This window comes from Corvus moneduloides, chromosome 4 (assembly GCF_009650955.1).
Source record: "Corvus moneduloides isolate bCorMon1 chromosome 4, bCorMon1.pri, whole genome shotgun sequence".
NCBI lineage: Eukaryota > Metazoa > Chordata > Aves > Passeriformes > Corvidae > Corvus > Corvus moneduloides.
This window is the reverse complement of record NC_045479.1, coordinates 52565091-52592900: the sequence shown is the minus strand read 5'-3', so window position 1 is coordinate 52592900 and position 27810 is coordinate 52565091. Positions and strand designations below refer to the sequence as shown.

Here is a 27810-nt window from a genome sequence, read left to right as displayed (position 1 = left end):
AATGGTATGAATTGATACCTCTGCAACAACACAAAGCCTCAAAGAAACAGGACTTGTGTTCCAGTAATACACAAGGAACAAAAAGATGAGCTGTGTGTACTTTGCTGTTACATTGGCAGACAGGAACATCAGATGGCCACAATTAAGTGTGATAGTAAAGGATAGAATCTTGGATTTGCCTTTTCTAACAGAACATGATTTCTCATGAACTCTTTCATGAGGAATGATAGTAAAACCTAAAGTCCATAAAATCTGTGATCATCTGCTCTTCCAGATAAGTCACTTTCAAATACGTGTCCCTAAGAGGCTATGAGAGTCAGCTGAAGTCCTAATCATCCAGGAGCATGCAGATCAGTGCATGGAATATTTCTACCATAAACATTAAGATTTAAGAATTGATTCAGACCATTCTTGTTCAGCCCAGGATTTTCACTTACTGCTGCAGATGAAACAGGGGATGGGAGAAAGATGTCAGTCAAGGCTGGTAATCAGATTCAATGTTAAAGGTGATTCCTAGTACTACGTGAGTGCCAACAGATCCAACAGATGGATGACCCCATGTTACTCCCATTCTCATCGGTATCTCACTGTGCATCTAAATTGAAAAAGGAGCAAATTCTTTCAGGCTCCCTGGGCAAGGCTCATGTGTGCCCCATCCCTGCCTGCTGTGTCCTGCAGAGATGGAGTCTGGGTCTCCAAAGAAAGCTGCACCACATTCCAGGAAGTTCTTTGAACCTGATGCTAGGGTGCTCAAACCCCAGCAAATGTTGAAGCACACACCTACTGCTCAGCTTGCAGAAGCTGAGTTGCTGCAAGTGATGTTCACTTCATTGAACAGGCTGGGTCTCTTCCCTTCAGTCAGCGAGACCACTTATTTCTCTTCTCTTTTGTATGAACTGATGCTGGCACTAGACCTTTGTAAGAGGGTTTGGGTTTGTTTTGTTATTTTAATGGGAGTTTCTCTTGGGTTTTTTGTGTGGTCCTGTCCATTATGGCATGCACAGTTTAATGCTTCTGGAAGCTCAGGGACAAACAAACCTGACAGCTGAGAGAGAGGGTGTAGCTATCAAAGTGCTTAGATTGTGTTTCCAAATTCAAGGCAGCATTCTTCCTGAATACCAGGATCTGGAAGCTAAAGTGAAGATAAAACTGTCCCATCTTTTATAAAGGTGCTTTCTCCTTGGAAATTTCATTTCTTTATTGTGACAAAACATACCCCTGGCACTGCCACTGGGAAAAGCAGTAGTGCTAGGCATTGTCTTATCCTGCAGCTGCAGCATCTATCATTCGATCATAAACAGGTTTTCTCCCACTCAGGAAGGTAGTTTGTCTGAGTTTCTATTTCAATTACCACTTTGTGGAGGCTAAAGCTATGCACACCACAGACAGAATAAGCATCTATCTAACCTAGACGAAGCAAAGAAGACAGAATTTAATGCAAGATTCAGTTAATTTGTGGTGAACTTCACTTTCGGAGTCAGGCATGCTCAGCCACCTGTAGGACTGGTTTATACAGAACTGCTGCTTCCTTGAAGCTTTATTGGTTTTGATTGCATATTACTTTCTAGACTTGGTCTTGAAGTCTGTAACTCATGCTAGTTGAAGCATTTTCTTTTTCCCTAATAAATCCCTTTGCTGGAAAATTGCTACTCTATGTTCATGTTGCAATACTGGAGAGATTGTGTATTCTTGAATGTAAATAAAAATAACTTCTTTTTCGAAATGAGGGCCTAAGATTTTGGCTTGTGTAATACATCCTTTTATAGAGCACACTCTTAAGGTCATTTGTTTTATTTATTTTATTAGTTTCTGATATTTGTAGTATCTCACACAGTAGACAAAATCAAGAGAAATTGGAGCTGTGCTTAATTTTTGCATTTTGTTTGTGTCTAGTAGCATAATCACAGTCATTTTAATCTATGCAGTGGCCTGCATGTGGTTGTTCAGAAATATGGAATAGATCATTGAAGGAAGTTGCAATCGAATTTGTATAACTATTGTTTTTTGTACCACTGGCACACAGGGAGGAGGGGGGAAGGCTCACAAACCAAGTGTCTTAACTGAGATAATAGATTAACAACTAGAAGTCTGTCTGCCTAATTAAAGTTCTCTAAAAGCATGCAGCCTTGTGGCAGTAATTATCTTGCAGAGCTATAGTCACTCTGATAATATTTTTTCCTATTATTTGCATTTGTGTTTACATTTTTCCTACATTCTCATATTAAGTTGTAACATCTCATAAAATATAAGATTTTCTCTGCATAAGTCTCTTAATTTATTCATAGTGTGGTTGCCTGAAGTGAATTGAGACATGATTCTTTGCTAAATTAATTTGATTTGTATGCAGGAGATAGTGAATATGTTTCATAGAAAATAGATCCCTATTTGCTTTCTTGCTTGGTTCTTTTTTCTCTATGAAGATGTAATTTCTGTTCTTTGAGTTTTGCCATTAAAAATTTTTGGATTGATGTTTTATGACAAAAGTCATACAGAAAAACTCTGATTTGTTTTATCACAGAGAAAAGCCATTCTTCTATGTCAATATTTGATCTTAGATGTTCAAAAATGTATCTCCATTTTCTCTCCCCTCCCCCTCCTCCAAAAGCTTTAAAATTAAGTTCTAGGAGTGCATTGATAAATATTCTGTAGAAAAGATTACAGTCCTGTCACCCTCAGGCCTGTGCTCAGCCCCAGTTAAATTCTGTTGTTTTGTTTATTGCAGATGGGGAACCCAAGGGGATTTCACCACTACTCATCCTCGGCCTGTTGTCAAAGTAAAACTCTTTACAGAAAGCACCGGGGTGCTGGCACTTGAAGATAAAGAACTGGGAAGAGTGAGTATTATGTGTATACAAGAGAAATATGTGAGAAATGATGGGTGGAAGTGTGAATATTGATAAAACATACCATAAAATGCTATAAGGCCTTCAATACCAGCCTGCTCTGCTGTGCCTCTAGCAAACAGTGCTTTTTTTATATAAGGGTGACTTTTCCTGGTGTTCAAAACATGATAGGTTGACTTAAATTACCTTTCAGAAACTTACATCAGGCATCCATGGTGGTTCTCTTTGTCTTGTTTAAAACATCAATTTCTACATGATATATCAATGCTTTTAATTACTCAAATTAGGTGTGAAAGGGAGAGAGGTAAGACTTGGCATGTAATAAATGTAGCAAAAAATTGGAAAAAGGAAAGGAAGGACTTAAGTGGTAGAAGGATGAAGCAGAATGGGAGAGGAGTGAGGGAGATAATCTGTCAGGGTAAAATAAGAGCTTATTCTTGTACTCAATGAGCTTCTCCTCCGTTTTCATGTTTTTCTTGACGGGATACTCTGAGACTGGCTGAGTTAGTGAGAGGACGGTGCTAATAATGCCAAGGTCATGGGTTCAATCACCACATGGACCATCCACTTAATAGCTGGACTCAATGATCATTCTGGGTCCCTTCCAACTCAGACTGTTCTGCAAATTCTGTAAATTTATCCTTCTTAGGCCAAAGTCAAGAACTAGAGAGTGCAATGTATTATAGAAAGAAGAGGTAGGATGAATTAGGTGGAGAGGGTCTGCAAATCTCCCCCCTCCTCTCCTGTTGAAATTTTCCCCTCTGACATGTAGCACATGGAAAATAGCTCACATTTTAATGCTCAGTTCTACAATCAGAGTCCTGGCTGTTTCTGATTCAAGCAAGCACAACTTGTTGGAAAGAGCAGAGCTCTTCTCCGCTTTGTGTCCTCTGAGCACAGGTGGTTATGCAAAGACACATTCTCCCATGCATTGTGTCACTTGTTAAGGTCAGGACTGTGTCTTCAGGATTACTTCTTGCCTCATCTCATATCCTTCTAAAGGGCTTCCAAGGCCACTTGGTCAAGGTGTAGGTGGGATCTGCATGGGGAAGGTTCCCACGGGGGTACACCCTGGCAAGAGCCAGGCAGGTAGTGTGACCGGTACGAAGGAGCCACAGCTGTGCAGCTGAACAAGCCAGAGTCACCAATATCTGGATTCAGAACAATAAAAGAGACACTGAAAGGGTGAACTTGCAGGAGCTGCGTAGTGTTACTAAATGCAGAGAAGTTTTGTCTCTGTCCCTTCTTGATCAGTCCTTTCAAAGAAGCAAAGGGTAAGTCAGTGCCAAGGTGAAGGACAGTGGAGGAGGGACTATGTGGCCATTGTGAACAGTAGCCAGCATACTCATTGCCAAGGAGTCAGAGAAGAAAAGAAGTATCATCAGTATAAAGAGGCTAAGTATCACAGTTTTAGCAGGATCCTCTGTGTCTGTCTGCAACCTCAAATATCCAAAGTTCAGGTACCAGCCCTGGCCTGCTTTCTTATGCTGCAGCTTGTCTGAGTTTCTAGGACAGGAAGTTAATACTAAAAATTTAGTTTTAAAGAATGAAAACACTTCAAATATAAAATATTGAATATAGCTTTTGCCTTACTTGTATCCTGTGGCCACAGATGATCGGTTTGTGGGTTTTTCACTGCCTCCTCTCCCTGCACACTCCTGGCTGCCTTCTGACACATCTGTGTTTGTCAGCTGGTTGAACAAGTTTGAAGGTTTCTTGGTTGGGAGGGGTGAGGGAAAAGGGAAGAAAATAGGTAACTGAGAGGGTATAGAGAGCTCAGTGCTCTGTTGGAGTCTGACCCAGCTTTCCCAGAGACAAAGCAAGTTATACTAAAGATGAGGTAGGGAAGAGCAATCTTCTCTTTCTGTTGTTGATTCTTACTCTCCTGGTATTCTTTGGCAGAGAGTCTGTTTGTTTTTATCAGATGCTCTGAGATTTGGCAGTTTCTACCAGAATAAGCCTATTAAAATAATTCCTTTTTGCTGTTTTTCTTTTTCCCTTGTGAAAAGGATAAAGGCCATCACCTTTTTTCCCCCTCACATTAAAGCTTGTGCTGAGATTGGGAATAGCAAACAGAAGTACCCAAGAGATGCCTGGACACTGCTTTTCCATTTTATAATCCACTCCTGATTTACCAAAAATGTCCAGCCCACATCCTTGCCAAAGAATACCTTCTGAGAAGGATAAGTCAGCAAAAGATAAACCTCCCACAATGACCCTATGTAGTGCACATGGTCCTTCGCAGTGGAAAATAACATAAAAAGGGCATGTTGGCTGTGCATTAGCCTGTTTGGGTGTCTGTCCTTCTGCACCTCCCCGGTCTGGTAAAACCTAGGGTTGCTGACAGACACCTTCCAGCTTGTGGGGGTAGACACTTAATTCAGGAGAAGAAAGAATCCTCCAACTTACTCCTCTGGTTTAACCAGAGTATTTGTGAGTGGTGGTTGCTAGTTTCAGGGGAGAGTGGGAGAAGATCTGACAGAATTCTTACAAAATAATTGGCAGTACTATGTACTCTTACGGTACACATTTTAGCTTTCAAAGTCTTCTTTTGTTGGTGATGTCTTTGTTTTCAGGTCTGAGAGATTTAAATTCAAATAGCATTTGAAAAGATGCAGAATCCCACTGGATAAGCTTAATTTTTATATTGGCAACTTTATGCTGGGTCATTACAATGCAGTGACTTGCAGGAGTTCATCTGATCAAGCTAGATTTGTTATCCTTGGAAAAGGTCTGAAGATACTTCCTACTGGTATTTTTCCTGTACTTAAAAATTCAACTCAAACCTACCCCTTCTGAGGTAAGCTTACTGTGGACGTTAATTCTCATCTATCAAGTACTTTCTTGACAGTGTGTGTCTTGACCTGATACCACTTTTCTACATTACTGAAGCTTGCATTTTCAATAACTTGCGGTTATTCTGAAGGTTTTGTTCTGTTTAATCTATAATTAGTAATAGAAGGCAGCATCAAGCTACATGGTTTGAATTTTGAGCTTCTATCACATACTAAAAGGTTTCTTCTGCCACCAAGGCATCAGTTTTTTAGGAAAAGAGAAATATGGAGCCAGCAAAGGTTTCCCCAGAGCTGTAGAGGAGGAGGTATTTCCATTAAACCCATCTGTGCATAGTGATTTCTCTCACTTAGGAACTTAAGATGTAGACCCTGGTATCAGCAGGTCCCTCATTTCCAGAGAAGACACCGCTTATTTCCAGAAGTAACCAGCTCACTGAGGAGCAGAAGGGGTGCAGGCCTGTGCTTTCAGTAGAGAGAACAGATCATACTTACAGCTGTATATACTCCATGTTTGGAAGCTCAGGCTGAGGCCTCACAACCTCTGCTGCAGAAGTCACCAGGTCAGCACCAAATGATAGAAGGGATGTTGTCTTATTTAACAACTTCTCCCTTCAAAGCATTTAAGATGTGGTTAACTGAAAGGAAGTAATACTTCCTATGTCACTTGTCTGATATGGCTGTCTTCCTCCAAAAATACCAGTAAATCCAGTTGTGAATCTCAAGAGAAGATTTTCCTTGCTGCAGGATATTCTTCTGGCTTCCTGCTGACCACTTTCAAGTGAAAATAAATCTTAAACTGTATTCTCTGTTCTACACAAAGTGGAGAACAGTTGTACAAATTCAGTTTTCCACTGAAATTAAAAGCAGAGATGTATGCTGCACAGGAGGGGAAAGGATGTTATTTGGATTTGGGTTCTGCAGAACATGAGCTTTTGGAGTGGTCTGTGTCTGTGTTTGTACAGACCTCTACATACAGTGACTTGAACCCCTGACTTTAACTTCTAGAAAGTGAGACAGGCTGTATCTTTGAAGCTAAACTTATTCTAATGAGGAAATGTTAAGAACTTACTTTAGTCAAATATCTTTATAATTTGTGGTACAGATTTTATATGACTGAAACTTATCTGGCCACTTGAATAATTTTTGTATATGCATACAGAAGGCAGAATTGATGTTTGATTTGTACTTGCAACAATTGAGAAAGTGTGAAGAAGCCTTCAGGGTTTGGTGTAAATACTTCTGCAAAATCAGCCTGGTGGTTTCTGAAACACAGGGATCTGACACCACTTTTGCTTGTTCAGTACTTTGTGTATAAAGATGTTCAAACCTAGTAATTCAAAGTGACAGCCATTGTGCGTGCTTAGCACACATGTGGATACAATGTGAGAGCAGCAGGTGCTGTTTGATTGCTGATACTTTTTGAATATAAGAATATTTCAGCCTTGTCACTCTAACTATTCAATTAAAAGACAGCTATTGTCTCACAGCCTGCTTGTCACAGTCAGCTGCAGCCAGTAATAATTAGCTGTGCAGCTATGCTTTTTTGGGTTTTTTCCTTTAATACTGTTACTCTGTGTTTGATTTAAAATTATAAAATAGCAGTGCTGGCTAGGTACCTATACTCACAGGATTGCTGGGTTTCTGAATGTCGACTGCACTGGGCATGTTGTTTATCTTCTGTGCCGCATTCAAAGAGCCCCTGAGCAGAGACAGTTTCATTCTGTGACTGTTAATTTAAAGCCTGCCATCCTGGGGATTGTCTTTCTCCATGGCACTTTGAAATTACTGAGGTTTCTCAGGTCTGAGTTCTTCTGTCTGTCTTTTTTGAGTATGGAAAATGATAAGAGATTGCTTCCACTCCCACTTTGTCTCTTGTCCCCCAAGCAGTCTGCCTGTCAGCACTCTGTGATGTCTGTCCAAGTGTTATTGTTTCCATTCTAACGGGGTTCTCAGTAGCTTCTTTGAGAGTGCCTCTCATTGGAAATGCTTGAGATATTTTGTATTCAGGTATTCTCTCTCTTAGATATGGGGGAGAGGCTCTTTAGGCAGGACTCAAAGACTACTTTTATCAATTGCTAAGACCTACCAGAGTAAGTGTTCAGCCAGCACCATCAACAGAGGTTGATTGTATAAACAGTTCTTTATAATCAGCAGTATTCTAGATAGCCCTCTCACCATGTGCCTATTCAGTTTTTCTGTTGTATTTTGTTTCTTTTTAACCACCTGTTACCCAAAGCCTTGCCTTGGTGTTTCAGCTGTAATGCAATCATAGCCAAACAGCAAGAGATTACTCAATAGGTGAGGTGATGGAGCATGCAGAGAAAACTCATCAAGTCCCTTGGTGATCGAGCTTTTATTAACCCATCCTTTAGGGGTTCCCAAGGTGATAACTTTTCTAAGGGAATTACTCTCAAGAGAGACATCTCCTTTTCCCCTTTCTACCTCCAAATTTGAGCCTCTTCTTGAGCTTCTTTTTCTGCAATCACCTGGTAGCAGGTTGTCATGACTTAATGTTCAGGGAAAGCAAGTGCAGTGCTGTGCTTGGCAGGCTGCTGCTAGGGCATTCGAGAGAACTTCTTGTCACACTGACAGCAGCTTCTGGCTTTCTGACATTAGCCAGTCTTTGGGCAAGGGGCTGACATAACACAGAACAGCTCCAAACTTTCAAGTTAGGGTAGAAGGTATCTTGAGAGGAGTCAGTAGACATTTCTATCAAAACCAGGTGTCCCATAAGTGAGGCTGGGGCCAGAGTTACACAAACTACATAACGTTAAAGGGTTTCTCTAGTCATCTATTTCATATCCCAAACCACCTTCAATAATTTTTGGTCTATAACTATTTTCAGATCAGTGAAACAGCACATATTTAACTAGATTTTTCTATCATATTTGTTCAGAGGATGACCAGCAGCATAAGTTTACATATGCCTAATAATAATGGGTACTTGTTTTATAACTTAAATTTTGCCTGTCCTCTCTGCTTGCACTGGCGTCTTTTCAAATTGCTGTGTTTTAAAACATGAAAGAAAATCCTTACATTGTATTAATTAGTCCTGTGGCATGATGAAAGCTTCAACAAATGGAGTTGAGGGACTATGTGATCTTACGTGTCAAGCACTGGCTGTTTTTCATAGCTTTAAATAATCACAAATTGAGTTAGAAATGTCTCTGGTAGAGCATGGGAGTTAGAGAGTTTGGTTTCTCTAGTTCGTTGTGGGATTTGTTGCATGACTAGGAGTGTGTTGTTTATTCTGAACAGACCTCACAAAGCTGCTTATGATTAAGGCTGTGTGATGTATATTGAGTTCTCAACTGTTTGTAACTTAGCCAGACCTTAAGATACGAGTTTGAAAGTTTTCATTCTATGTATGGTATAAGATAAAAAAGAAAATGCCCTTTTGGCCAGCAGCAAAAAACCAAACATTTTTAACACCATTTGTGTTCTGAAAGAGCACATCAGGCATGAGAACTTTTGTCTCATAAAATTTTCTAGCTTTCCTTTTGGAGACCATAGAGTTTGAAGAAAGGATAGGAAGCTGGATGCCAGAAGCAGGAGCAACTCCCTGGGGTATCGGGGCATGGGGCAGGATTGGGAGACACCAGAGCACCTCCATGCATCGGGAGCCTCCCTGGGGATGGGGCTGGGGCTGGGCTGAGGTTTGGTTTGCTTTCTGAAGATGACACAGGCTGTGTTATGAAGAGCAGACTGTGGATAAGCTGCATCTTCCTTTTTTTTTAAGGTTGTGTGGTATGGTCTGTACTGAAGGCCAGATAACTATTTTTTGTAATAGCATGCTAAACATCACCTGCCTCTTCAGCCAGGGCATTAAGATGCAGATCTTCTTCACTTTCATCATTTTTGCTTGTGACAGTGAGCCAAAATTCAGCACAGTCAGCTCAGAATTACCATGATTACCAAGGTCTGGTGCCCAGGATCTGAAATTTCAAAATGTGTCTTAGATCATCCCAACTTATAAAATCTATCTCATCTCAAATACTTGGGTCAAAAGAGTGGGTAAATCTATCACTGAGGTTCAACTCTTGAATATCATGAGTTTTGGTGGAAGTAGGGGATGGGGAGCATCCAGAAAGTGGGGACACAAGTTGGCTGAAACTCAGCCACAAGTGTCAGAGGGGGGAAAAAGTAGAGAATATCTTGACTCTTGATTTTTCTTGAGGTGCTTACAACTTGCCAGTCTGCTTGCCTTCATTAGTCCCTTTTGAAGGCTGCCTATTCTTTTGACAGCAGGACAACTACAGCCATTAATGGTTAGCCTGAGAGTTTTATCTCAACATGGGAGTACCTGTTGGAGATATTTCTGAACAGGCTGTTCAATCTGAACCTTTTGCTCAATTATCTTCTCTGAGAAAACAAGACTGCCCCCAGTTTGGTTTGTTTAAGCTTTTAGAGTACTTTAGGCAACTCAGTCTTTCATACCTTTAAAAGAAGATATGATCAATGGGCCAAAAATAGAATTAATAGTTGCTTGTCTGGATTGACTGTTTGGCTCAGGTGTACTTAAATTAACTTCTTCCATTGTGACCCACCTGGGGACCTAAATACACAATGGAATCACAAAAATGATGGTTACTTAAGTTGTCAAATGATATTAGCTTCAGCGTCTTTCAACCTGTCATCTTTTAAGCCGAAGAGAGAAACATTTTCAGTCATTCACAGCTAACAAACAGTATTTTGAGAACATCACTTGCACAAATGCCTACAATGTTGCTCTATAGTATTTAAGATTTCTGTGTTTATTTTACATCCAGGTGAGTAGAGGCATAAAGTGAACTTGACAGTTTTTCAGTTACAGTGTGGTGTGAGGAAATGTAATGCTAGATAGAATTGGAACACGTGGTCAAGTATTTTTTAATGTTTATGAGATGATTGAATTTACTTAATTATCTCAACCCACACTGTTCTGATAGTATTAATTTGCTTTACATGAGTTGAAGCAATCCAATTCACAGCAACTATGTTCACTGTGTAGCTTTCTGGTCATTAACAGTTCATTGTACTTTTTAACATAGATTATCTGTTAGTATAATTATGGTAAACACTGTCCAAACTCTCTGTGCTGCTGCTGCACAACTTACCATGGTGATATCCACAGGTATATGAACAATAAAATAAACCAAAATAAAATAAATTAAAAGTTCAGAAATATATGATATAGTACAAAAATATATGATGCAGCAGAAATTTTATGAAATTTATGGAAGTTTTAGGCACAGTGAGGGTATCCTCTAGGTGATTATTATACCTGCCAGAGAAAACATGTGAGTTGATACCATTTCATTTTTTTAAAGTAGATTATGAAACAACCAGAAGATTAAAACCCCTTAAGCGTGCTGAAAGGAAATCTGAGACAGAATAACCCTAGAAAGCTTCTCAATGGACAATGGCAGTGACCTCACATTACAGTGTTCCATAGTGGAGAGAATGCTTTTAATAGAAATTTCAGCAATTTTTTACTTTTCTTATCAAGGAGCAGTTGCCAAGTGTTTTGGTTTCAGCGATTTTGTGGGAGCTTACAGGTTGTGCTGATGGTATGGTACACAGTAGTTATCATTGCCCCTAAGGGCAATATTAGTATGAAGGTTATTGCAAAGTAATTAATGCCTGTCAAATGCTTTGTGTGCATGTGCATACATGTGTTTGTGTGTAACAAAAAGTTTGATTACAAAGTTCTCTCAAGCTCTCATTGTTTAAAGCTGGAAGGCCTGACAAAGTATAACCTAACACAGTGCATACTTAAACAGTCTGACAGATACTTATTCTTAGTGAGAGATTTGAAATTGAAGCCCCATAATACTTCTTTAAAAATTCAGGAAAGGAATTGTCAGTACTGCAGACATAAATTAGTTATACTCTTGTCTGCTTTTAATTTCATCAGCATTCTAAAATCTCAGGAAGTTGACAGGAGAAAGATGTCACTTGAGATGCTTGAGCAGTAATAAGCTTTTACAGGACAACAGGAACTGCAACCTGTAGAAAAGGAAAAATTCTTAGCATCACCTGCAGTTCTATGTAAATACCTAGTGATTAAATGCAAGGAATGTATAATAGTTCTGTTTATATAATCTTGCAGTTAAAGGGATAACCAAAAATAATTTTCCCTTTGATACATCAGAACGCAAAGGTTGCCATGCTCATAATATTTTTAAATGTTTTTTTAACGAGTGCCTTTTACTCAGAATGAAAATCAGAACAAAGGAATAAACTCTGTTATAGACAGTGGTTTCTGTGCATTTGCAAGAAAAGAAAAAAGTAAACTCCTGGTTTGCTAAAATCAGAATATAATGATTCTTCTGCTATCTCTTTAAAAGGTACTGAATGTACTCAATAAATCTGACAGGTTATTTCTTCCACTGGTTTTACAAAGGTTGCATATTTGATTAGGAGTGATGCATCATATTTCTCTGCTTGAGAGGAGCTTGGAGCTCCTGATATTAACGGGATGCAGGGATGTGCTTCTGCAAATTATTGAGATGAGAAGCTGAAGGCCTTCCACTTAGGCCATCTTTCAGATGATTAGATCTGAATGACACTGTTGTAATATTTTTGGCTTAATAACGTCTGTTAGATTTATACCTGTTTGGACAGTTTTGCTCAAATACTTGATTTAACCTTCATAGTAACATGGGGGACAATATATTGTGTTTTAGATATATGACACAAGACACAAGTACTATGTGTAAGAACATAACTTGATGGTTAACATAATAATTAATTCTGTTTTTCAGGAAATGAAAGATGTGAAGAATGGTACTTTTTAGAGTGTTGTTATTTTTGAAATGATAATGATAATTCAGAACTCCCTGAATGTTATGACAGACTCCCAAGTAATATGTTAATACTTTAGAGTCTAAAGTGGTTCAAAAGTAGTACTTATAATAAGAATGAAAGGAAATTATGTTCCAGCAGCATTTAACTGCTGAACATGTCGCTGTGGGTAAGGATTTGATGAAGCAGTAATTTTTAATTGTACTGGCTATACATTGATAAACTTTTTGGGTGGTAAATAAATATTTAACAACTTGTGACTATTAGTCTAAAATTAATTGTTAGAAAATTCAAGAAATTTATATAAATGTTTTAAAAAATAAATCTTTAAAATTCAATGGTTTGGGGTTTTTTATGTCTATCACTGTAGATTAAACAAAAGGTTTGTGTCATATCACATGTGAATTGTACATAGCATCTTACATTTATTATATTCCATTTGCAGCAAAGATGCTTTGGAATTCATCTACAATTTCTGTGGTTTTTTACTAAAATTGACTTTTATTAATGCTATTGATCAAAAACTGGAGACAGTAACAAGACATATGCTTTGGTTATCTTCTCTCAAGCAGTGCCACTACTGAGGGCTGATCTGTTACATAATGCTACAAAAAATTGCTTCAAAAGGTGTTTCCAGCAGAGCATTGACTAATGTAAAAGTTTAGGTTCCTGTTTAATTCTACATGACCCTTTTGAAATGCCAACTGTTCTTTTTTTTTTTAAAAAAGCTCTTAATTCAGAATGTATTAACAGGAGGAAATTTTATTAACTCAAAATATGAAAATACCCATTTATAAGAGAAGGAAGGAGTTAATTTTTGAAATTCGTCTGTTACAATAAGATTGATTCTGCTGGTTTATTAGATTTATGAAATCTTTTTTAGTCATCTTTCATATTGGAGGAGATGCAACAAGAATCTTCACTGCTTAGATGTTTCCATTAAAGACTACCAGGGGTGTTTTTTATTAGCTTGCTGAAGTTTATCTTTTCATGACTTGCAGGTAGTGTTATATCCAACGTCCAATAGCCCAAAGTCCCCTGATCTGCATAAAATGATAGTTCCCAAAAACAGTCAGGACAGTGACCTGAAAATTAAACTGGCAGTGAGAATGGACAAACCACCTCACATGAAGCACTGTGGGTAAGTGTCCATTTCCTGGCTGTCTCTATTTTATTATTTTGTCTCACTGTGCCTGTGTTTTTACGAAGTGTATCTAAAACCATAAAGTTTTTAAAACCTTATAAATTTGTAAAACATTTCCTATAGTATGGTTTTGTGTTACATCTGCATTTTATACATGAAGTTTGGACTAGTCAGGAATAACATTCATTTCAGATGTTCAGTGATGTGTAAAGACAGATGCTGAGCTAGGTCTGAAATGGAGAACTAAGACTACAGTCTCATTTAGATACTGGTTTTGAATGTTACATTTTATGGGACTTTGCTAAATATTTAGGAGAAAAATGTTTTTCCATTAAAATAGGATTAATCATATACCTGAATGGAGTGATATTTGCCACATAGTCTCCCCTTTCTTTCTCTGTCTGTTGTATGGTCTTTCTCTTGAAAAAATAATATGTATGAATGCCATTTTAAGGGTGTTTTTCTGTCTAACACTGAAACTATGTGGAATAGATTATTCATAAAGACAGCTCCTTTAATCGACTGCCACCGCTATTCCTCAGCCCAGCTGCAAGAACAGGTAGTGTTGCTAAAGCAAGTCTGTATCTTTTTTATAAAGCAATCGCAAAGAACCAATATACTGTCCATGCTATTTAGATTTCTTTTTGGTCTCCTCCTGTTTGTGTTCTGCTCATTGTATACAGGCAGTAATTGCCAAAGTTTCCTATATATGATACTTTCTTTAAAAAAACTACCAAACTGACTGAAGTTTTGTCAAAGTGTTAATTAGTTGGGCTCAGATTTCCCATGTATCAATCTTGTCCTTCATTTTGGTTTTGTGAAACTTAGACACTTATGATTAGGACTGTAACAATGAGACTTGCTAGATGGAGACCTGTGACTGGTGACCAGGAGTTACGAGGAAAGAGAGGGAAACTAGTCATAGAGTCAGGGGGGAACTGGAGCTACTGTGCTTGGAGACTGGAACTGAGATGAGAAAACTTCAAAGCAGGGCAGCAAATACATAAGGGAAATGGGATAATGTAGCAGGAGAGAGCAGGAAGACTCAGCTGACATGAATAAGCTGGAGTAGAGAGGAGCTGGAGAGGAGAGAACAGTGTTTGTACTAAAGCATGATAAAGCATAAAGCTCTCCTGTGAGTCCCACCTCCTGGCCCGTTCGTTTGCACTCACCAAACACCAGTGAAAGGGTTTGGTGATGGTGGCACATCTTTATCTAGATCCAGCCCACTAGCATGGATTCAGTTTCCTGCTGCTGAAAGGTTTTCAGCCCGTTGGCAGTAGTGCAGGATGCAGGGAGGCACGGTGCTACCTGCCCTCTTCAGCAGGCTTGTCAAAAGGCAGCATGGAGGCAGCCTGACTTAAACCACATCAGCAAGGAATGATGTGTAGCATTTTCATCTGCACATGACCTGGTTCAATTGCAAACTTCACCCTACACACATCAGGGGTGTTGTGCTGCCATGCCCCTATCCTAAGCAATGACTAGGAGAAGTTCCCATTTTTGATCAGGTCACTGATAATGTTGGGGTCATGCTCTCTGCACCCCCAATTAGAGTGTAACATGCAACTGGATCCAGCAACAAGGAGAAGGCTCCAACACTTCCTCTCATCATGCTCCTCTATTTCCCCAGAGGCTGTCTTGGCAAGAAGATGTTCTTCTGGGGTCTTCAGAGGGTCTTCTAGCCCCCCCAATTCAGTTAACCTTGCTGGTTTATATCAGTAGTCTTGTCTGACCATTAAAGAACCCCATCAAATATTGTTGTCAGTAATTTAATTTAATCGTTATCCATTTCATCTGCTGCTGATGGTTACTTCCTCAGATTGATTTTGAATACTAATCTCCTGGCACAGTTGTTTACTTCTGCATTTTATTTCAGGATCACTACTGTCACTATTCTCCAGGCAGATATTGTAGTTCTTCCCACCAAAAATGCTCTAGGTCAGTCATCATTTCCACTTCCTTATAGCTATTAGCTGTAATGATTATTACCTGCATACTTGTTAAGAAAAGTTAGGGCACGAAGGGATGTATGGACTTGTCCCCCATTAATATATGTGAAATGAAATAAAAACTTAATAATTCCTTCAATAACTGTTGAAGAGATTGATGAAGTATTGTAGAAAACACTGGAGTTGCAGTGAAGAGGAAGGAAGAGGGTATTTGTTTGGAGGGAAAAGAACACCTGCTAGTAGAATTCTTAGTATATACAGTCAGGAACTATTAATATTACAAAGAGCCATCACCCAGGCACTCTCTGCAGCCTTCTCTTGACTTCCTGGGTGAGTATAAGTATTAAGTGGTCATTTGCTGGTTTTTTTCAAGAGCGATTCCCACTTGCTTTAATACACATATTAAAGCTGCTCTGGTTCTGAACTGATAGTGTGTTATCAGGGAAATCTGCATTTGTGAAGAGACTGGATATATGTGATGGATGATGGACCTTATCATCAGAAAGGCAAAGGAATATTTTGCAGTTAAAATAGTTGAGGGTTGCTTGGAAGAAACTGGCTTTTATCCCCATTTGTTCTGCACAGAAGTTTCCTATAAGAGACTGAAATGTTTCCACCTACAGTAACTGATGTTACTTGTTTCCTGTGTCCAGTTTGATAAACTGGAATCTGATTTTATAGAGGTGGTCAACACTCAGCTGTTAGCTGAAGTCAGTGGAAATGGGACTTTAAATACTCATTGTGCTGTACAAGTCCAGGTATCCTAAAAATTAATCTCTGAAGCCTAAAATTTTTAGTATTTCAATTGTCCTGTTATCAAGGGACAGTAGTACCACCTCCCAGGATCATACATATATGAAGATAAATCTTTGGAAGCATCTGGTAGAAAAGGTTCCCACACTCCAGAGGAGCTGGGGGAGTGGAAGCATCGTCACTTCGCTCAGCCAAAGGCTTGTGCTCTGCTGGGCAGGGTTATAACAGTGCCGGGCTCTGCAATTCCCTGGAAAACCTGTACAATGTGGAAATGCAAATATCAAGTCTCTCTGTAAAGCAGTGTTTGCATAAAACATAATGAAGGAGGCCATAGGACAAAATAAAGTGCTGAACAGCTCAAAGGCAGCTGCTGCTATCCTGAATAGTGAAAACAACTGGGAGGTTTTTGTCTATGTTATTTATGTTTTATTTGATTTTATTTGATTGTTAGAATGTGGTCATATATTTAAGTACCGTGTCATAGAGTACACAAAAGAAAGGGATATAGAAGGATGACAGAATGTGATCATCCTTTCTCCTGGAATTTCATGTCAGCAAGTTGAATTTTACAAGCTTTGTAACAGAGTTCTAGTGTAGTTAGTGTGTTCAACCCAGCTAAGTTCTAATTCTTCATTGTATTTTTCAGAAGCTTTATCCTTAACCAAAGTTTGAACTAGACAACGTAATGTTTTCTGTGTGTCAGTCTGAGTTAACAAACTAATGTACAAGATTCTTATGTCTCTTAGGAAAAGAAGGCAATCTGTTAGTATTACGTAATTATTTTCAGTTGAGAGTCTCAAAAGTGCTTCCGAGTTGAATTCCAATTTTATCCCACAGCCAATTGCAGAGGGATGGGTTTTAGTAGATTAATACTCTATCTAATTACAATAAGACACAGTTTTTTTAGATATGGGAACTGTGCCCAAATATTTCAGGTTCTGCAGGGTTGGGAAAACCCACAGGCCCAGTCAAATGGTGGATTTTCAATTTTATCTCTTCAGAAAAGTTTTTCCTTTTTAAGACTGACTTTACTTACTGACACAGAGGATATGCTGGAAGACTTCAAAACTTGTCTTGCATTTATGCTTCAAGAATACTGAATTCTACAAATTTTACTGCCGTGTACTTCAGTCACAAATAGTATTCTGGACTGCATCACCTTCAGATCATGTTCTCTCTGATTTCCACAGTCATAACCAAAAATTATATTTTAAATTAGATTATAAACTTGGGATTTTTAATTATGAATTTTAACCTTTCTAAGAGCAAGAAATAAAAGTCTTTATGACTCAACACTACTGTGAATCTCAATTGCAGTTCATTTGTACTTCTCCAACAAAGAGGTTTATGTTTATGTTGACACATTCATACAGTTAATCTAGTGTTACTCCACAAATATGATTTCAAAAAAACACTTGCTGAAGGCAGCAATTCATGTTTTTTCAATGTATTCTGTTACATGCTTTAAAAAAATTGAACACTATTATACATCTTACAGTAAACATAATCCTATTACTTATTTTACAGTTTTATTTTTATTCTTACATGAAAGGCTCTCAAAGTAGTAATTAATCTGAAAAGGTATATAAATATCCTTTTGTATCTGAATCCTGTCAGTATATTACAAGGCAAAGCATACACAGCTAGTCTGAGTAGTGACAAGGTAAATATTGCTCATTAAGGGGGATTTGTAGAACAGTTCCAATTATTGACAATTCATGATATTTTAGATTCCTTTCTCATAATTTGTATTGCATTTGTCTTCTCATAGAAAGCAGTAACCTTTCCCTTATCTAAAATGAAGAGCACATATGAGATATTTTTTAAATCTCCTTTATTTAGTAAAGCAAATATCCATACAAAAGGAGATTTTTTAGCATTTCTAATATTTTTTTCTGTTGCAATCTTGAATCTAAAACAAACCATCAAAGGAAAGGAGTAAAATTTGAGCTAAAAACTTCCTCTATAAAATACTAAAAACCTGTTTATTTCTGTTGAAAGGTCTATTTGTTAGAATAGCAGCATTAGGGAGGTACTGTTTGCTTCAGGAAAGCTCAATTGGATCTCCTTAATTCCTAATTATTTTAGGGTTGAAAACCCCAGCAGGACCGGTTAATTGACTCAAGATAGGTGGGTTACTCTAAATCCCTTCTCTAATGCATGGGGGTTTTTTGATGTGCCTTTGCACATCTGTGTGCATTTAAATCATGCATTATTTTAAAAAGTAGATTGTGTGCCTGTTTAGTTGTATCTTAGCATAGCCTAGTGGTTACTAAAGGGTATTATTCTATTGCTTCCAATCTAGAAATAAAAAAAGGAATACTGGGATTTTTTTTTAAAGCTTGCTTTTAAAGGATTAGTAATGCTCAGTGGTCTTACAAAAAAAAGAAAAAAAAAAGGAAATAAATAATAAAATAAAATTAAATTCTTGCAAATTGAACAGCCTGAACAGGACAATATTACAAAGTGGTATTATTTGGGTTTGACTTCCAAAGTGAAACATTTCAGCCTAGCTCTTGTCCTGAACTTTTTCCAAGATTTGAAGGGCAAAATTCATTCTTTTATGTTCCGTTCTGCTTTCTGCTATGGCACGTTTCATATGTAAATAATGTATCTTTAATTTCTTAAACTTTTGCATTTGGAATAAACATTCTGCAAGCACTTAGAATTTTCTCTCTGTCTCTCATCTATAAAGAAAGTATTTTGGTGACTTCTTTAAATTTGTGGTCTCCATAATAGTAAGGAATCTGTGTGAAATCATATTGCTCTCAAAACTTGATGGTTTTGGGTTTTGCTTTGTTTTTGTTTTTGGGGTTTTTTTATGGTTGTATTTTCTGAGAATATAAGATCACCATTAATTTGCTAACTCCTAAGTTTTTTCTCTTTTGCACTTGCAATTGGCTGAAGTGCTCTTAGGACAGTATTTATGAACAGTAAATATAGCTACTGGTTCCTGAATGTGACAGAAGAATCACATTTCTCCTCCTTCTGCTGTAGTTTCAGAACTAAAGGATATCTGTGAGACAAATGCTCTGGTTAGCAGTCTTCTAAGATGCCGAATTAGAAGATAAGTAATTTTTTCCTCTCATTTTTATGATATTTGTCACCTATCCTTAGAGAGAAAGATGAGTATAATCTGGTTTGCAGCTGAGTGAAATGAAACACGGGAATAAACAGAGATCACCCAAGGTCATGGGCAATTTGGTGACAAAGCTGAGGGTAGCACTGGGGTCTGCTGGCTTCTCAGTGGTAGGGCTGCCGTGCGTGCCTGTTGCCTGGATAAACTGCAGTCACTGCTGCTACTGAGCTCACAGCTCAGCTGAGAAGAGCCACGGGGGCACTGAAGTCAGCCAGAAGGAGGCTGGTGCCAGCTCTTACAGGCAACATGTTTGTTCATGGTCACCTGGCAAAGAAGAGCAGGACAAGAAACAGAATTACCTTTACAATTTGAAGATGTGTAATCTGGGTTTGATCTGAAGATGAGATCTCCTCCCACAATCATGATTTCAGAAAAATATGCAAGGTGAATACATTGCAATTACTCTATTGTAATTATGGGTTACTTATGCAGATAATGTAAGATGTCAGGAATACAATCACACTTCTCTTAGCAAGTACTGCAAGCTCCCTGTCACAGATAAGCCTTTGTAATTTGAAATGTGTCAGTCCTTAGTCTCTGAGCCAAAACACACAAATATGTCAGAATAACTCTAAAAAATCTGTTTTACCAACAGTAAAAAGATGAAATAGAAAGAAATTTTTGGCTCATTTAAACTTCAAGTTTAATTTTTCTTAAATGAATAGGTGTAGAATTGCTTCAAAGTGAAGGAAAGTGTTAGAAACCTACAATAATACCTAAGATGTTTGCAACATCTTAGAAAATTCTTACTAATGCTTGTTATTATATGTTAATACGAAGCATAGACTTCTTCAATTAGTACTGCTTTCTATGAGATAAAACTTGGTTATTATTTTTCAACAGTTACTGAAAATATGTTTCTCCTTAATGTTTTCCTCTTTCAAAAGCAAGAGCTGATTATCTTAGAGATTCCTGTTGGTCTTTCATTTCTTATAAACATAGCATGAACCAAATGTTAAAATACTCAAATGCTTACCTAACTACAGCATTTCTTTATCTACATATGTAAACTCCTCTGGATCCCTTTATAGTATTTGATTTGTCTTTCCAAGCTCGTGTGCTGCCTATCTGGTTGTAACCATAAAGTCAGCATAGTAGCACCATCTAGCTTTCTGTTTGCTGCTATTGCATTTCTTCTTGGAAAAGGGTAGCAGAGCAATGACTTCAGCTACTGCCTCGAAGAGCAAAGTTCTCCCTGTCCCTTGGCAGAATGCTTATTTTTTGCTTTGTGGATGTCAAGACCAAGAAGCATAGGAGAAGTCCGATGGAAGAAACTGTTGAGTTTGTTTGAATTTTGCAAGCTTTATATAGCATCAGATAATTTGGAATTCTTTTCTGATCATTTAATCATATGGCCTCACTATAGCAGCCAAAAAATTTAGGTGTTTAGGCTTTGTAAGAGTTCTCTGAGTTTTCTCAAAGCAACTGCTATGTAGGGTGGGATACCTTGACACGTTGGTTTATTTAAGTGGTTGGCCTAAGACACTGGCTATTGAAAAACAGGAAAGGTACACTGGGGGTAGTAAGGTAAACTTCTCTCTATATATATTGCACTCAGAAATATCTCCTAAATTAAAATATCTCCTAAATTAAAATAAATGCCCTGTGACCAGATGCAAAGCTTTGAAAAGGTGAACTACCAGAACAAGAGGTGTGCTTCAGGCATGTCGTCTTTTTCTTCTGCCTATTTCACAGTTTCTGAAATCTAAATTCAGGTAAAAGATAAACTGCATAGCTGCCCAAGTGAAAGTGCCCTGGTCTCCTTTTATTTTAAATGAAACTCAGACTAATTTGATAGATAGTAAGACATTTTTGCTACAAGTAACAATACAATTAGGAGAAATAACTTCATTTCTACTGGTATTTCTGGGGTTTCCTACTATACTGATCTTTATATAGTAGTTTCTATTTATATAGTTATGAAGATGAATAAATTCATCCTTATTCAAATCTTACAAAATTCAATAAATATTTTATATTAAATAAACATCACTTATATTAATTCCTGTGAGAATTTTATGTCTACACTGGTGACTTTTTAGGATTTGTGTTGTCCTCTAACACATACAGCTTGTTCTGTTTGGCAGCAGACGTGCTCCATTTGTATTTTTAATACCTCTGGTTTTGTTCAAAAAAATTTCTTATCCTAAGAACAGTAGTTAATATCTTTGTCATTTCTTCTACAATTACTCCTAATTAGTCTCAAATACATTTAGAAGGTAAATCTTTCTAAAAATGCCTGAGAGATTGCCCACTGCCAGCATCAGGCCTTCCAGTTTCTTTGAGATGACCAGCAATCCATATACAAATGAGAGATTTTTCGACTAGCTTTGTGCCATTTGAAACTCCTCTGTGAAAAGATAATCCTCAGCCAGTCTTCATGTTTGGGAAAGGGATGCCTACCTCAAAGTGAAGATTTGTTCTTGATTCACTAACCAAATAACAAAAATACTCCTGATTCCTGTCTGTCACAGTCATTGCCTTGTGAAATCTTGCTACAACATGTTGAAACACTGTGGGATGCAGCAGTCTGCTGTAAGATGATCCTGTCACAGGAATTGTGTGTATTCATCTCAGCTGCGTCTAAGTAAAACTTAGTCACTCCCTCTCACTATGATTTTATGTTGTGCACAGTTTTTTTTTGTCTCTCCATTTGTTACCGGCAAATGGGATGCAACAATGTTTGCCTGGTCTAGCTGGCCTCTGTAGTGCCCAGGGTGTCCAAAGAACCTCATTCTCATCTACCCACACAGAGCAACTCTTTTCCAAAGAGTACCTTTTAAACTAATGAGGATGTCTGGAATACAGAAAATGAACAAAAGCATATATCTCTGAAGGGAATTCTCTCATAAAGAAACTTATTTACGAAGCAAAAGTGAGTTGGAGATTGCTTTTACTGTAATTGAAGAGGTCATGGGGCTTGGTAGCAGAGAGAGGGAGACATAGTATTTGGCCAAAACCCAACACAAAACCAAAAAATTGACACTGTGATGCCAGCACCTGCACTACAGAACTGTTGGGGTCACTCACATGTTCACAACACTTTTGAATTAGAGTTGGCTCATGTTCAGACTCAATGCATGGACAATGTGACCTTGTATTTGCTTGCCATATACCTTTGAGACACTGGGCAAAAGATTTCATTGTAATTTCTGACAGGAAGGTGTAAAGAAGTACCAGAGTTTCAGGTGAGTTTATTTGACTTCAGAGACAAAAGAGGTGTGAACTACAAAGTTTCGTTTCCCAATCCATGTTCAGTCTAGACCTAGCATGACAGTCTCAGGTTTGATCAAGACAAGCACGGTAGCGGTAGGGTGGTTCTGTAGTGCTGAAGCAAACTGTATTAAGGCCAGGTCTTTACCACTCACGGAAGATATGTTTTGTGGCTGATGAAATAGGCTTTGTTTGAATTGCAGACAGTGGACTGTTTAAGAAAAAAAGGGGGGTTGGTAAAAAAGTGTGATCAGCACCTGAAGTATACAGCACAGCAAATACCACTCAGGAACTACCATTCAGGAATGCCTGCTCCTTACTTTACATCAGGGTGTGCCAAAGTGTCATCTAACATCCAGCACCACAAATCTGTATGTGTAGATCATATTTTCTCTACTCAGTGAAAAATCCTGAAGAAGAATATGTCACAAACTGCTATAAAAAGTATCCTGGCTGCAAACTTCAGAATACTTCATTAAATGTAGTCATTGCTAAACACCTTGTACTGGAAAGGGCTGGTATGACTGATCTGTAAGTTAACTACTGCATGAAGTTAACGTGATTCCTTTGAAGCCATAAGAGCTTTTCAATAAAATTTACGAAGAGGATAATATCTTTCTTTTCAAGAGTAAGTCCCAGACAGTTGCTGACTCTGAAGATCCAAGACCCTGGGCCCCTGAAGACAAGCGTGTGAGAATCCCTTTTTGCAAAATAAAACTCATAAATCCCAGCACAGAGTAAACCCAAGTACTTCAAAGACTTCTGACATGTGGAATGAGACTACTGAGAAAGTAAAGGAAAACTAAAAAACTAGAACAGTGGATTTATTTTCTGCAGAAATATTGGTCAAATTTTGGCCCATCATGAAAAAGCAAATTTAAATTGGATTCAAAAGCAGTGGTGTATATTTTTTGTTTATTTTGTCTGGAGTCAAAAATGCCATTCATGTAGCTGTAGCTATCCTATCTTGCTAAATTCTGACAAACCTGTCCTCATTTGTACATTCATAAAGGAACATGTATATATTAAGGCCAAAATTTCCTATATACGTTATAAGCTGCACGTTTAGTGATGCATGAAGGTGTTACTATTATTATACCAAGGTGTCTCATGTAAGTATTTTCTGTTATGCTACTTTGTGCTTAATGCTGGTATTTCATTGTGCTAAATGAATGTTAGCATCTTGCCATGGAGAAAAGTGCTAATGTGATAACTGTTTTCATTTAAATGATTTTACTATTACACATTTTTGCAAAATCAATTTACTATAATCAGTTACTTTTTAAAAATGAAATTGAACTTCATGAAAAATGACACATTAAAATTACATTAATGATTGATTGGATAATGATAATGGGTTAATGCAAAATTACTATGGAAGGAAGAAGCCAAAGTGTTTATCCTGCTGCTAGATCCTTAGAGAACAGATTATAGCTATGAGCCTGATTTTCAGTGCTTCACACAGTAATTACTTCTGAGAGGCACAGGGAATCTTTGAAGACCTTAATGATATGTCACTGCCACTTTAATTGCTAAAAGAAGCCAAGAGAATCCTAATTGCTAAGAGAAGCATTACTAATTAAGGTGTCATTCTTCATTTATTCCATAGTAATTAATCTGAAATATTTGTAAAAGCTGAGATATAAATTTAGATCCAAACTCACTTAGCTTAATCACAACAGATTTCATGTGAAAAATATCTATGGATTAGGTAAGGTTGATAGTAAAACTTACAATACTTCTTTTCTTATGAAAAATTTTGGTTTGCTTTTGCTCACAACTTTTTTAAAAAATGAAGTAAAGGAATTGAGAATAGATTTAAGAATCTGTTCTTATTAATATGTAATTTATATTTAAATTGTGATTGTAGTCTCGCATTAAAAAATCATTACAACTGTTTATATAGGGTGTTTCTTTTTTCATATTTCATCTTAAAGCTCCATGCTTCTGAAATGTTAAGATGGGCTTTCTTCAGCTCTGTGATGGGCAGAGTGATGCAGGTTCAGTTGTATATGTATTGTCTTTAGATCGTAACTGTAGCAACACTTGTTCAATATCCTCTTGCCTTCACTAGGATGGAATATGCGTAATTGATTAGGTATAGAAACTCCCCGTAATCAGTACTGCATGTGTGTCAAATTCTTCTTTGGTTTGTCTTTGCTAAAGTCCTTATTCAACCTTACAAAATAAGCAGTTGGAATGAGTGGTCATGCCTGGTACCTGTCCATTTCCTGCCTACTGGGTTTTGTACCTTATTCTCTTCTCAGCCTTTAATGCAGTTACTCACAGTCTCACTGTCCTAAACTCTTCTTTTGGCATGGATTATCCCTTACGGTTTACCTTAATGGTGCCTTGCATTCATATGTAAATGCCAATTCTTTTTATTCTTGTCTCTGTAATATCTCAGAACCTATGACCAAACATCTCAGTGACCCATAGAACACCTAGGTAGACTTTTCTAGTCTGTACTATCAATTAACTTTTAAGCTCTTTAAATTCTTAATTTTAAAGCTCTTCCCGTCTCAACTTACTGGTCTTTGTGTGCATGTGCGAGGAAAAAAAATAAGTGAAAAACCTCTGCACATTAGAGAAGAGGCCATAAAGATGGTGTTGAGCTGTGCTGCAGCATCACTTAGAACTTGTCCTCATATTTTATGTGACTGACTCCTAATTCATATCTTCTCCACTTGGGCAAATTCGAATGCAGCATCACTGCTGAGAGAGCCTGGTCGACTGAGTACCTTCTAGCAACAGCCACTTGTTGAAACAGTGGGGTGAGATTCAGCCCTGTACTAAGAGGGCTAATTGCATGTGATAATCCTACCATGCAGAGAGAAGAATTAAAGAACAAATGGTTCAAAGAGCAGTAAATTGGACTTTTCTGAGGCACCTATGAAGGATTTTTAGCCGCTGATGGCCACCAAAATTGTTACTCAATAGAAAGAGATGGTAATCTGGAAGACCTGAACTCTGTTTGGCATTTGTCTCCTTGACTACAAAGGGAGCCAAGTGTGATGTGTGCCCAAACAGATCTGTACAGAGACTGAGTGATTGCTGAGGATCTGGTAATCACCTCATATGCATTTCTGGGGATTTAGTTTAGTCTCTGTCATGTCTTGTCCTAGACTTACAGCACCCTAGTGGCTGGAATATGTGAGGTACACTAGCTGAGCACCACAGCTGATTTTATTTAATTCAAGAGGAGCCTTTTTCACCTGCTCTGAATCAATTCTGCAGTGTGAACCAAGTGCTGCAACTTTGGGGCAATGAAGGGATTTTCTTCAAAAGCATGCTCCTTACTCAGACTGATTTACCAATGTAGATAAATCATTTTTTCTTTAGGTACTTGATTTAAGTACGTGAGAGTGGTTGGGCCAAACTGGGCAACATCTTCTACTGATGCCCATGTCAAGGGTTCCATTAAGGCTTCAATCCTGAAAGTACATGAAATACATGGTATAGTGTGAAATCTTGCATTTGTGCTTGTAAATATTTGCTTTATTGGATTTTTGAAAAATAAAAAGAATGCAATCTAAACAGTCTTTCCTGGTTTTGGATATGCTCAAATCAGAACTTTGGAAAGTTACTAATGTGCAAAAAAATTTTTTTTTCTGTATTTTCATTAAAAAGAGCAAACCTGGTGGTAACTTAGAAGGTGAAATGATGCAGTAATATTTTACTGAAAATAGACTTTAAGTTCTTTAAATTTTAGGGGAGGAATTGAGAAAATACTTTGATCTGTAGCTGGGGTTCTTTTCTAAAACACCAAGTAATACATTTTAAGTTTCATTTGCATGTGTTTTTTCTTCCAAGTAAGTAGACTAGGTGGGCTATGTGGGTCAGTGCTATGTGGGTTGAAGGTAGTATTAAAAAATTAAACGTTGTCATGCTGTAGCAAAACATATGCCTTATTGGGGTCTTGCAGGGAAGATCATGATCTGAGTAATTTCATGGACGTGAGGTGAAATACAGGCAGGACTTTTTTTTTGACTATGCATCATTTGTCTTACTGAAATGAAAGCATGAAGTAGGCTGCTTTTTTTAATGCCATAAATGATGAAGAAATTTATCCTATCAGAGGTGTTCTAAAATTTGCAGTGATAAGTTCAGAGTATCAGGAACTTCAGAGTAACTCTACAGCGTAGTTGAGGAGACTCTGGTTTGACTGGAAAGTTCAGGTTGGCTTCTCCTGAAATTTCTGTATGCTATCTTTACACAGTTCCCATAGCTTTGGAAAAGTGTAATTCACAGCAAAATCTGACTTTTAGTTTTGCTTGAATTTGCTGCTCTGTAAATGCACCCAAAATATGCTGACAGTATCATTAGAATGAAATTGCGTGCAAGTATTCCTGCTTCTTAGCCTATTCCAGAATTATATATGGTAGACTCTATGTGTTATTTTGTATTATATTTTTATTTATTTCAGATTAAAATGTTTTAACTTTTGCCATCCAAATTTCTTTTGAAAGTTGTCCAGAAACTTCCCTTACATGCATGAGTCTGTAGTAATGAAGATGTAATTGATTATGAGATTCATAAGATTATGCTGTACATAGTCACCTAAGCAATATTCTTATTTTCCCAGTCTGCAGAACCAAACATCATTTCAATAATTGTTTTAGATTTGGTTTGTATTGCTTTATTCCATTACAAATAAGCATAGCACCCATATAATGCAGGTGAAAGATGCAGTTTATTTATTAGCCTTTCTCGTCAGGTGATCTGAGTTGTTTCTTGATACCATACACTAATCTGTGACATCAAATTTAAGAGAGTTCTTTTCACCTGACGTACGTTGACACTGCATATGGTCTGGCCTGGCCTGGCATTATTTCAATACCGAGAGTGCCAGTCCTATTAACTGCAAGGATGGGGGTGTGCCACCTACCTCTTATGTCCTTCTGTCTCTTGTGCTGTCCATCTGTTACTTGTAGGAAGGTAAAATTCACCTAATTTTTGTCTTTTGGAATATAAACCTTTACAAAATCAAAGGTACTTGTGGCAGCAAAATTTTTTCAGAAACTAAAAGTATGTAACCAATCTAATCCACCCCATGTGTCAGAATGCTGCCTCAGAAACTGTAGGGTCAGTTGTGCTATCGTAGGTCTGAGGGTGGATTTCAATTCATAATACACTATTCTTTATGGGCAAAAACAATTCTAACACAATACTGAATGTAAAGACA

General features: G+C 37.7%; 1 protein-coding gene across 26 annotated transcripts in view; it reads left to right on the top strand.

The window, feature by feature from the left end:
• Window positions 1-27810, top strand: part of CADPS2 (calcium dependent secretion activator 2) — a 292543-nt gene that overhangs the window by 139526 nt on the left and 125207 nt on the right. For all 26 annotated transcript variants that reach the window (XM_032105953.1, XM_032105977.1, XM_032105974.1 and 23 more), the window contains exons 7-8: window positions 2723-2834; window positions 13426-13565. In XM_032105953.1, coding sequence (XP_031961844.1) covers window positions 2723-2834; window positions 13426-13565 — 252 coding nt within the window. The remainder of the gene's footprint in view (window positions 1-2722; window positions 2835-13425; window positions 13566-27810) is intronic.